Raw genomic sequence first — 12,755 nt, forward strand, 5'->3', positions numbered from 1 at the left:
TAAATTATGTCGAGACAACCCAAGAATAAATAAATATCAGTATTCATCCAAGGTTGACTAAAAGAAAAAAATAGAAAAATAAAAATAAGCCAAGGAAAGCTGGTTGAAGATAGCCGAGAGTGGGAGTAGAAATAGTGTAGGCACCACCAATATGGCTGAGTGCTGAGTTTGGAGGAGCGCGCATTAGGCAGAAGGTAATTAATACCTGTCACTGCGGTGCTCTGTTTTGTGCCTTTATTCGGTTTCAGACCAATTAAAATATGACACTCCTCCTGGTACAGAATGTCTTGTTAAAATTAAGTACCCAAGACACGAAGACACCTTTGATAAACACACCCATAGCAACAATTGGCTTTGGCAGCGATAGAGATAAGACAAGGGGTGAATTTTACCGGTGGAGTGTGCATGTTGTCACTTCCAGTATATTGTGTTGTTGTAAGTGATTAAAAGTGTGTACTCCGTTTGGGGGGGGTTTGGTCTGTATAATTAACACCCAGACAATGCACCCTGATATTGAAGACATGTAGGGACTATACTATAAAGGTAATGATTTGAGATATTTAGGAAGATAGTGACCAGTGCAGACATAAATGATTTGTAGTGGGGAAATAGTCAAGTGGAAAGAGCAGGCGAGAAATTGAGACAGGTGGCATAAAAAAAAAAAGCAAAATACGATGAAGGGTGTTGATGGAAAAGAAAACAAAGCGCTAAGGGAGAATGTGATAAATATGCTGGTGTTTTTTTTTTTTTAAGAATTCGGATGATAAGAAGCGGGGAAAAACGCAGAGAGGTGGAGAGTGATGGATGCAGGCAGGGGACCAGCAGCGTTCTGCCAACATCTCCATGCATCCTTCCAGACATCACACTGCGCTACCATCTGCTTCAGCCTCTGCCACGTACGTACACACGTACACACACACACACGTACACACACACACACACACACGTACACACACACGTACACACACGTACACACACACACACGTACACACACACACACACACACACGCACGCACAAAGCAAAAAGGAGGAGATACGTGAATCATTAGCATCTCCCAGCACTGAATAAATATCTGGGGATGAAATCTTGTCTGCGGGGAAAATCACCTGCGGGGAAATACGATTGGATGAGATCACGACCTCAATGAAACGCAATTTGCATGTCATCTAAATGAGATCTGGCCCGGATGCACGAGAGGTCAAGAGGGGTCCGATTAGTCGAGTAGGACGACTCACTTCTCATCCAATTGGCTACAAAGACAAGTGATAGTGGCAGGTTGAGTGGTGGTCCTAGAGTGAGCTGCAGGACTGCCCTCTTCTGGACACTTCCCAAATATTCACAATTAAAACCTAAACACTGAAGACAAACAAATGGCGATTACTGTCATTCTTTTTAATCACATTAGAGCTGAGGAATAAAAATAACACAAACAGAGCATGAGTGCATCACAAAGTGTCCTGGTTAACCACAGTCTTTTTATACATATATTTATATAGAGTAATTTCCCCAGTTGTACAGCTTCTGATTGTAAGACAGAAATATACCAACATTCCCTGGGTGAGAAACAGAAGAGCCAAACTTTCAACAGTCTACATTACAAAACCTACAGGCCATTCCTTTTTATAGGTTTATACATCAGCGAGGCATCAGGGTTCATTATAAAAATAGTGCTCCTTCACCAACAATATTCCTATGTGGGGGGCAGGGGATGTGGCATGATAAGTCCACCCTTTCAACACATCTCCATTGCAGGAAAAGTGTGCTCTTGTTTGAGCGCCTCTAAAAATGTGGTACAGCAGTCCAGCCCAAAGAATAAACAAATAAAAACTGTTAGAAAAGTAGCAGTACAAATACCCATATAAACAATAGAAGAAGGTTAGATTACAGAGAAGTGCTGTCAAATCAAAACAGGAGCATTAGATTTGAGGAGGATGAGATGCAACCATAGTGGCAAAGTAATGAAGGGGTTTTGGGAGAAGAGCAAAGCAGCACGGAGGTCGGCCGTCATTTGGGTTTCCAATGGGTGCTATTAGTGGGAGGAAAAAATAATCGGGTGAGTGGGACGAGGAGGAGGAAGCCAGCAGAGAAAAGCTGTTATTGCTGGAGGGTTATTTGGTGTTAACATATGAGCAGAGGAACAAACAAAGGACATAAAGTTATTGCTGGGGATAGTAGGGCTGCTGCTGAGGGGGCTGTTGGGGGTAACCGGGATATGGTTGCCCAGTGGGGGGGCGCTCCTGGGTATCCTTGTCCTGGATTGGCTTGGTATGGCATGTAGTACTGTCCATAGGCAGCATAGGGGTAACCCATCGGCATTTGGTAGTATCTGCATAAACAAAATGGAAATAAGCAAAAAGGTCAAATTCAATATGTAATAAGTTTCTGACTACAACTAAGAGAAAACATTAAATACGGCTATGCTGGAATTAGTTTCAATTTGTAAAAACAGACTGCCTTTTTTAGAGAATCTTAACAGCAAAAGATCAGAGCTTCATTTTAGCAGCAGCAGACAGCATTGCTCTTATTAGCAACAGCTGAAAGAGTAGTTCTTTGATAAATGCCACATTAAATTAAGTGGTAAACTCAGACTTATGTTTTTTAGTATACCCTTTACAAAGAAACAAATAATCAGTTTTTCGTTCCAACACAGAGCAAGATCAGAAATTCAACAACACTTAAACCTAATTCTTGATGATTTGGAGAGAATAAAATTAAACTGAAAAACTCACCCTGGATAACCCTGGTAGGTGGGGTATGGGGGACCCTGGGCCTGGGTGGGAGGAGCCACAGGTGGGGGGTTGTTGGTGGGTGGGACAACGGGCGGCGGATTGGCGGGAGGTCCTGTGGCTGCCTGGGGAGTGATGGTGGGTGGAGGGGGTCTGGCTGGGGGAGCGGCCTTTGCTGGAGGTTGCTGTGGCTGTTGAGGCTAAAAGAGGACATAAACGAGTTAAACGTACAGCTGTGAATGTGCGTCATTGCTGTGCACAGATTTCTGCTTACAAACACAGTCCTAGGAGCAGGTGTGGGTCCAGCGGCGGGGGCAGCAGCGGGGGCAGCGGGAGTGCTCTGATAAGCAGGTACATTAAAGGATGGAGCACTAGGCTCACGTGCAATGCTTTGCTGTAATTCTCTGGAGAAAAAGACAAAGGCCTTTAGGTATACATTACAAAGTATAAAATACTCTGTGGTCTAGTTCTGAATCATCAATGGATCAAATATGTCCAACCTTATAAGGGAACAGTAAACAAAAGGACATACTTAAGTAGTTCATCACGCTCCGTTTTACGAGCGAAAACAATGTCACTGCACTTGTTCTGGAACTTCAGTAGAATTTCTGTCAAGTCGTTGTAAAACTGTGGAGGAGAAACATGGGACCAAAATAAACCGCTGGGCTTGACACAGTGCAGTAACAACTTTTAGAAGAAAGTTTGTGACAGGCTGAAGCTGGTGTGGTGTGTACAGTTCATATGGCAGTGTGCAGGGCCTGGGCTGACTTAGTACCTTGGTGCCTTCGCGCAGGTTACTGCTGATTTCGATGTAGCTGTCGTAAGCTGAGGCCAGCTTCTTTAGGATTTCCTCTCTCTGGTTGGCCTCCGAGTTTGACTGCTTCAGGTTACTGAACTCCTGGTGTGATGTCTGCATGAAGAGCACAAGGTTTCAAAATGAAAAACTTGGAGAAACACTGTAATGTCCTCATAATAATTCAGGAGTCAGGGAGAACTCAAAAAATTATCACAATGAGACAAAGTTACATGTTTATGAAAAGACATGAATGTTTCATAACTTCCTTTCTAAATTAGAGAATTTGGAGCCATATTCCCATCGTATTCTTAAGAGGGCAAACTCATTAGTGTTGCACCTAATTTACCAACAGCAAGCTATGGACACTTTGTAACTTACACATACATTTTTATTCACATAAAAAATAAAATGTATTAAGTTACTAAGAAATGGCCTCTCACCTCCAACAGTAACTTACGTTTTTCTTAAAGAGACTTAAAGTCAGTCATATAAATGCTCAAAGTTACTTTACAATTTTGTGCATAATTAATTCACTCCACACCAGTGGTGGAAAGTTACCACTGTAGCCACAGCTGCCCTGGCATAGACAGAAGTGAGACTGCCAATCGGCACCACTGGCCCCTCCGATAATCACCAGTCACTCGCGCATACACCACATTCATATTAGGGAATGTGGGTTAAGGACACAATGACAGTTTTGCTGCTAGGCGCCACTGTGGTAACCTCCAAGTACAAACCTGGCCCAGCCTTGGGAATAGTAGAGTGAATAATTCCACTCTGCTAATTCCACTAATGGTGCATGTTATTCTGTCATTGCGTATATGACTGGGTACAATGGTTAAATGAGAAAGGGCTTACAGAAGAGCATGTGTCGTGAGGCTGCAGTGTTCCTTGTACCTGCACTTGTCCCAGCAGCTCCTCCTGTTTGCGGAGGCTGGCCTGTACTCTCTGGTTGTAAGAGCCGTACAGCTGGTCGAGCTGAGCCAATGAGAGCTGCTCCTCGTTGATGGCGCCATCTTGAGCTAGCGCTGTCAGGAAGGTGACAGACATGTCGAAGGTGACGGCCTTGATCTCTCCCTCTAGGGTCTCCCTCTCCCTTTTCACCTCATCAAGTTGTGCCAGCAGGGACTGCAGCACATTCACTACCTGCAAGAAACACAAGATGGATGAAGCCAGCGCAGAGCAATAAAGGCTTGTTTTGGAGATGGATGTACACACACACACTTTGACCTTTTCCAGCACTTTTAGTTAATAATTGTCCTTTAATCCAGCATCCTTCTTATATTGTATGGCAAGAATAGACAATACAACCTCTTTTTGTGTTTCAATTGAGCCAGAACTCTTTCTGCTTGCATAGTTATTTAAGTTCCCCAGTGAAATACACTGCACATTCAGCAAAGAAAATGAAAAATGGAGCTGGGGTGAGAAGTGGCGATAGGGCCATAAAGCACACTGTGTCCACCAGGCATTTGAGTACAGCAGGTAGCACTGTTTATAGGTTTACGAAACACTTACAATGAGTTTTCACAAAAACTGAGAGAGACAGACCTCACTTCCTTGCAGGGTCTTGGTGGGGTTTGCAGAGGGGATGGCAGCATTCAACTCATTTTCTGGTTTACACAGCAGAGCAATCATCTCACAGTGGGTATTGTAGCGGTCTCGCACCACCTGGTCTGCCTGCACTGCTTTGTCCAAAACGTTGCGGAAGTTAGCACCCTCTGGGGAGAAAAGGATTAAAACAGAGAGAATGGTCAACTGCTGCACAATTAGATGTATTTTAACAGATAGGGTGTTTGTGAGTATACCCGCGCGGAGGGGTTTGTAGAGGTCGCCAGATGGGGTCCTGTTCCAGCGCTGGTTAAATTTGCTTCGCAGATCGTTGTCTGTTGCCTCTTCATCATCCAACATCTTCAGAGACTAAATGACAAAGCACAAACAAGTTCACACATCACAATACCAAAGAATACACTTTAGGTTGCTTTTGCAGTTAAGTTAAAAATCACATTTAAATCATAGCACTTCAGAAGGCTGACTTAATTTTTGGAGATAATTGGGACAATCTGTGTTGGACTCTTCAACACTGCCAACAAACTTGGAGCTTGAGCTGTTTTATGTTTTGAGACCCGTCTGTTTGTCATGGCTAAAGAAGCATTGGCACAAGATGGCGACAGAGAGTCCTTGGACCAGAGATCAGTGGATTAGATATCAATAATGATCCTAATCTGGGATCTCTGCCAGTGGGTACGATTATGAGTTTTTGTTATCTGTGTGGTTTTCAAATGATAGAAAGAACCAATATCCAAGTCCTTCATATGCCTCATCAAGAAAGCAAACCAAAATACAAGCAAGCTGTTCACAAACCCTTAGCACAGTCCTTGGTGATTTAAAGTACACACTAACCTCATCCAGTATTTCCCTGTTACGAGTGAGCAGCTCAGGCAGGTCCTTGATGAGCTGTTCGATGCTGTTAAGTCCTCCTTGTTGTATGATGCCATGAGACTTCTCAACAATTGACTGTGGGATTGAGTCTCCCGACAGATCCTCCAGGGCAGCAGGTAGGTTTAGGGATGCCAACACACTGTAGATAAAAAAAAAAACATTCACAAAAAATCTTTTAATAAACCAAATGTTCAATTAGCTCACCCAATATTTTATGTTTGGATCTGGAACATAGTTTGGATTCTGAAATGTAATGGATTCTATACCATTTTAGGAAACACTAGCTAAGTAGCTATTGCAGTGGTTTGCACTGGGGTTGCATGGTCAAATAATTTCATATACAAATGTTAAAATTGAGAGTAGATCCATTACATTGGCTTTAAAACAAAACTCAATGTACATTTATTGACATTTTAATGTGTAGCACCATCTCCTGTGTTGAATATGTAATGCACATCTGCGCATTAAGACAAATAGGAGGCACCCTTCATCTGCCCTTTATCTGAAGCAGCTGTAAACATGTACCCATTGCAGAGGTTGGTCGCCTCCCTCATTGTTCCCACCAGTCTGTTCACAGTCTCAGCCTTCCTCTGGTTGTAAATGCTCATGGACTGCTGCACTGCCATGGGAACCATCTTCTCAAACAAATCTGCAGAAGGAAAATATAAACTAGTTAAACACAAGAGGCTGAAAAGTACAGAAACTCCTCCTCTGGTCTATCAAAAAAACAAAAAAACAAACAAAACAAAAAAACATTGTATACATGCACCATACCCAATTGTAGCATAAGATTTGCATAAGCAACTGTAATATTGTATAATATAAACACACTGAATATGCATATGCATGTTCCACTAACTGAGCCATACAATCCAAAAAACTTGACTTAAATCATTACTGGAAAAAGGAAATGAAGCTGGTAATGGGTGCCATTTGGGGCAGAAAGAGAGAATATTTTCTTAAATAATGTGTTACCTGAAAACTTCTGACTAATTGGAGGAGTGATGGCTGTGGGTTTGGCCAATGCAGCCTTGCCGATGTGCTCTAGATCTTTGACTTCAGGAACCCGCTCATTGTAGATGAAGTCATTGTCTTTTTTCGCTGCCGTGAGGGCTCGGTTGATTTTTTCACTCAAGTCTTTGACGCTCACATATTCATCATAACGAGATGCTACTGTTTTTACAAGTTCTGCTGCATGCTGAAAGGGAAAAAAAAACAATCAAATCAGTCAGTTAGCAACAATTTCAATATAGAAGAGTCTAAATATCGATGAGCATTTTTACCTGCAGACGAGCGATCTCCTCCCCAAAGTGTTTCTTCTGCTTGGCCACCATGCTCTGGTGGAGCTCAGCATTGGCCTGCATGATACAATGCTTGGCTGCCAGCACCGGGAGCACTTCCTGAAAATAAAAATACTGACCAGGGAGAGGCAACCACAAAGCAACACACAGACATGCAAACAAATAAATCCAAGCACACGGACAACGGCAGGGCAAACCACAAAATGGCAGACACACACCAGCCAAGTTCATCATGAAGAACAAAACAAAAGCCAAACATGAGCAGAGGTGGGCAAACAAAACAAGCACACAACCAGGACCACCAGCACAGGGGGATGCCGAAGGAAAGGAAGACAAGAGAGAAAACAGAACAGGCCATGAGTTTTATGCTTATAGCGAATTCAACATTGGCCTAAACTAATGTGCAATTTACATGAGAGCGGCAGTATGAAGCATTAATTATAAGTTGAGACCACTGGACTGTTATGTCACTGGTGACATTTATTTGTATGTATGTAAGGTACTTGAAGAGCAATTCTTCACAATATGAGTATAACAATATAGTTTCTTGGCTCTGTTTTTGGTGCATATTCCAGGTAAGGCTGGGTGATATGGCCAAAAATAAAAATATAGATTTTTTTGCACAGACTGGACAATTAGGATTTTAATCGGCTTTAATCAAAGTCAGTGTTTCAAACAAGTGAAGGTGAGCAGGTGAATCTCTTTACATTTTCATACTTATCATATTAAAAAAAAAGTTAACTGCCTTCAACTTCATTTGCATAAATATGTAATGTAATTTTAATAGTTTAAATTAGAAAGTGTTTTTTTTGTTTGTTTTTTTTTACAGTTGTTCAATTGCACCATAATCCTGTTTTGCAAGTAAGAAAGTAAGAGTACTTTGTTTCAAAATAATCCCAGATTTCTCAATTTAGCAATTTTTCAAAACCTTGACTATTAAATACAAGAAATAAATAAAATCAGTTTGATTAATTGCCCACCCCAAGTTCCAACTATGACCTTATGATACCAATACAGCTCCATATAAATAATGGTCTTTGTCTTTTTCCCAAGTATTGCAGTGTTTGAAAATTTTCTAACAAAGTCATGAATTTGCTTATACCCAAATATTTTTTTCTATCTATCTTAGCACATTAACTGTGGTGAGCTGCCTGTCACATTTCTACTAATATTAGGTCTCAGTGCTATGCCTTATTAGAGTATGTTTGGTGTGCCTCTTGCTGAAGGATTTGTCAAAGAAGCAGTCAAAGGAGCCGATATCCCAAACCATTTAGTGCTTGAGTAATCAATGAGAATAAGATGGAAGTGACCCAGTGAGCACAGAGAGATGTTACAGTCCCACAGGCTGAAGCCCAGTATCCAGGTAAGTTCTCCACACACATACATAATGATGTACAACAACACACAACAATCTGATGTCAAAATGTTATGAGTTACTTTGTAAGTTTGTGAGTTCAAGTGCAGCGTGTTTCTTTTACATACCTTAGGGAGGTTGTCTTTGTACTGGCACTGCTTGAAAGCATCTCCATAGAAGTCTGCTGCCTGGTTGGCCAGTTTTGCAATGACACCATCTCTCATTTTATCTACATATTCGACATAAAAGTTAGTTACTAAAGAAGCACACTCCAATAAGGCAATACAATACATTAGCTAATGTTTTGGAACTATTAATCCATTTTACAACAGTGTAAAATGTCAGATTTGCAAATTAAGGCCATGTGCAGCAGAGAATTAAAGTCTAATTCTAAAATGGTATATCCCTTAACAGGTAACCTTCAAAACTTTTGTGCTACCAGTAAGCACTTTCAGAGACATATTTAGGACACCGTGTGTAGAGAACATACATCAACCCTGGTTTTGTCATTACTAATTACTCTTGAGGCAACTAGAGTCATGGGTGTCCAATTAAAGATGTGAAAATATTTTACCCTGCTTATATGTGGGCAGGCTAATTTATGGCAAGTTTTTAGTTGTTAACTTTTAAGTCCTAGATGAGTGGTGTACACTTGAGTACCTGAAGTAGCTTTGAGAAAGAAGACCTCTTGTGCCTGGGCCAACATAATAAGACTCAGGGTACCAACAGTCTCAGGAGAAATGTCCATAGTGGGCTCCCGGTTCAGAGCAGACAACACCGTGTCCTTAATGTGGCCAAATGCGCCACTGGCCAGCTACAAGAGACATATGACCATGCAAAACAATAATTAACCAGACATTTTTATTGTGCTATAACCAGTCTGACCAGTGCTTAAAGGTTCCTGTTTTCTACGTCCACTATTGAATACACTTGACGTGCACAAAGAGGCTACATTGTGCTGGTAGTGGCAGGCAAATAGATGCAAATAAAGCCCTAGTCTCAACTCTTAATGATTCTCACCTGGTAGTATTTTGCTGCAGCCTTCAACCCCTCATCACTGTCCAGGTTTTGCTCTGCAGCGATCTGACTGGCCAGAGCAGCAGAGTTGAACAGCACACAGGTTTTTTCATAGCCCAAACTGGCCAGAGCTAAAACAATAACCATAGAAGAAGTAATGTTACAAACTGAAAACAAGACTAGAAGAGACCTAAATTCTTTCCACCGTTAGATTAGTTCATATTTCCCCATTTTATTCCATGGAGGCCAAGAAGTCAGCAAGCCTCAAAGTAAACATGAACAGTGATTTTCAAGACAACCAAAAGATGCTTTACATAATTATACAAACAGATTATTAAAGGACAGGGATTAAAATGTGGTTTGGAAGAAATTGGTTCAGTGATTTTTTAAGATCGTGAGTCTCTGGTGTGCTTGGGAACAGCGGATAATACTCTATCATGCCCAGATCTTGTGTTTAACTTGATTCAATTTTTTTTTTTTTTTTTTTTTTAACAGGATAGGCCAAGTTTATTAAATTTTAAATAAATATTCTACCTACCATATCTTTAAGAAATGGTTGTGAGTGCTGTACTTACCAAGCTTGACTGAGCCACCAAATAGAGATCCTTTATCAAAGGCATCCTTCCATGTGAAGGTTAGGCAAAGCTGTGGAGACAGAGAAGGGCTTTGTATTGGTGTGTTCTGTTCAAATCTACAGTCATGCGTGCTGCCGAGTGATAATGCAATTACCTGGTTTTCAGAGAAAGGGAACTTTGGCTCAACAGAACATAGTTGGTCATAATATCTATAAAGAAAGAGAACTGGTTATTTTAACAAATATGTTTGCATTTTGCATAAAATGTGTTAAAACATAAATGCAAGGACAGAAACTATATTTTAAATTTGTGACGTTCGGTATCAGTGCTGAATAATAGACATGTGACTATGACTCAGGGAAAAATAAGGCCAAAAGAGCTGACTGCATTGCAGAGGTACCTTTGTACAGTTTAACATGAGGTCACTGGTGTGACAAGTGTCTATAATTAGCAATAACAGACATCTGGTCTGGTTGGGAATCCCATTTACCCATTTGAGTCACATATAGTTTTGTAAATAAAGTTGTCTTTTGGCACTTACACCATTGTATAATACTGATACCCAAGCTTTCTACTTAACACGCATCAGTGAAAGCCGAGATGCATGTACCGTGTGGTACAGAACAAAAGAAAGACTGCCATGGCAACACTGGGGCAATGAATCTGATTGGGGGAGAAAAGCTGGTCGCTAGGGCTATCTGGCACATGGTCAACAGACAAGTGGTAAAAAGCTGAGCAGTAACAATAATTGTAGTTTTCAAAGAATACTAGTCTAACAAGAAATGTCCAGAAATGTCAAAATCTTAAATCTGACTGAATTACATTTCTAAGTTCACAATCCAGCTGATACTGGAAATAACATGTTCCAAAAACAGGAAGATGAAACATAACATAAAAACTTTGATTTTTAAAGTAACACAAATGTTAATCAATTATTCAAATGCACTGGGAGCTCTGGAAATCCTCTGAAATCCTACTGTGGACCTGCCAACAATGTAAAGGCCTAGATGCCATTTTCACTAAAATAAAAGGTGGGGCTGGGGCCTCACACTCTGAGTGACGGCATTCTTGGCTATACAGGTGACCTGGGCATACCCAGTGCAAAAAATAAGCAATGAGTCACTGAGAACAAAAGCAACCATATCACATAGAGCAAAGTCTGAATGACTGTGTAAAGGGGTGGGTCAAATACCAAATTAAACAAGCATTAGTTAAAAAACTACAACACAAAACTCAAAGATAACAATCTAAAAGGTTACACGGAATAAAGTCATAATATTATGCGATGTACAACGCCTGTGTAAAATTCCCATTACATAATGTATGATCCTGAGAGGTACAATTATAAGGAGGTTATTGTCATTTTGTCGTTCATAAAAGTGAGGCACCGGGTTTACTACAAAAATAAGAAAATGGCATCTGACGTTTTCTGTCAATTCTGCCATTTACTAATTAATTTGTGTTTGTGACTGAACGTAAACCAATAGTAATTAATTAATTGAACTGAAATGAAATAACACAAAATGTTTTCGCTACATCCACAAGACACAAAGTTAAGTTGTCATCACCGGACACCCGAGGACGAATAACACATGAGTCAGTAAAAATCTCACGGTAGCATTTAGCCACTGTTAGCCATTAGCAAGCAAGCTAACTCATCTGGGTGCGGCAGAGAGAAAAGTGAGCGCGACAGGTAACAAGGTGTTGACCAGACTTTTTACTGGCAATCAAAGACTAACAAGACAACAAATACATTTCAATCACCTAAGTAAAATCTCAAGTGAGCTGTCGTGTTTGTCGAGCGGCCTTCCCACAGCGCTTTTGCGTAGCTTGTTGAGCTCTTCCACTGCGCGCAGATACTCCGCCTGCTCCTCGGATCCTTGATATGTAGTTGTGACAAATTTCGACAGCGGTTTCACTAGATCCACCTCGGATGATTTTTTCAACGGGACAGAAATAAACGTTGCCATTTCGGCCCGTAGAAACGACAGCTCAAAACAGAAAAAATCGTGTCGATTAGAGACCACAGAATACAAACAACAGCGCGTCCACTTCCTGGTTTGAGTCCGGAGCCGTCATATGGCGTCATGGGAACGGGGTGGCGTCTGGTCCAGATACTGTCTGTGGTCGAGAATAGATCGCAGACCGGTCTATGATCTGGATGTGCCGGGAATCATATGATCACCAAGGATGACAGAATTATTATTATTATTATATATATTACATTTTTAATATGACCAGAGGAATGGATATCCTCTACGTTTAAACTAAATGCACATTTTCATTTTAAGATCTATGTTTAATCAAGGCTACATTCTGCTTAATTCATAGTTTATTCGCAATAGATATACGTGAAGGAAATATTAAAAGCACAACTGAATAGACCCATCTATTCAGAATAGCTATTAATGTATGACTTTTCTCTACATGAGTCACTGTTTTTATCTCTACTGTATTATTTTATTGCTCCATTGACTGTATTAATAAGTGTACTGTAAAGTGTCTTTGAGGGTCCTGAAAAGCCCTATATAAAATTACAAGCACAG

At 40.8% G+C, this 12,755-nt stretch overlaps 1 protein-coding gene across 1 annotated transcript; it reads right to left on the minus strand.

Annotated features, from left to right (window-relative positions):
• Positions 1–1,378: 1,378 nt before the first annotated feature.
• Positions 1,379–12,310, minus strand: pdcd6ip (programmed cell death 6 interacting protein). Its single transcript, XM_055157306.1, is given in 19 exon segments — positions 1,379–2,232; positions 2,234–2,327; positions 2,731–2,927; positions 3,002–3,131; positions 3,260–3,354; positions 3,503–3,637; positions 4,421–4,669; positions 5,072–5,241; positions 5,329–5,440; positions 5,924–6,101; positions 6,488–6,611; positions 6,938–7,160; positions 7,246–7,362; positions 8,746–8,846; positions 9,278–9,431; positions 9,638–9,765; positions 10,210–10,279; positions 10,364–10,418; positions 11,974–12,310. Coding segments are annotated over 19 exon segments (2,613 nt in total). The 5' UTR covers positions 12,180–12,310; the 3' UTR covers positions 1,379–2,157.
• Positions 12,311–12,755: the final 445 nt, after the last annotated feature.

Source organism: Boleophthalmus pectinirostris, unplaced genomic scaffold (assembly GCF_026225935.1).
Source record: "Boleophthalmus pectinirostris isolate CB_2022bp ecotype Guang Dong unplaced genomic scaffold, ASM2622593v1 HiC_scaffold_21, whole genome shotgun sequence".
NCBI classification, from domain to species: Eukaryota; Metazoa; Chordata; class Actinopteri; order Gobiiformes; family Gobiidae; genus Boleophthalmus; species Boleophthalmus pectinirostris.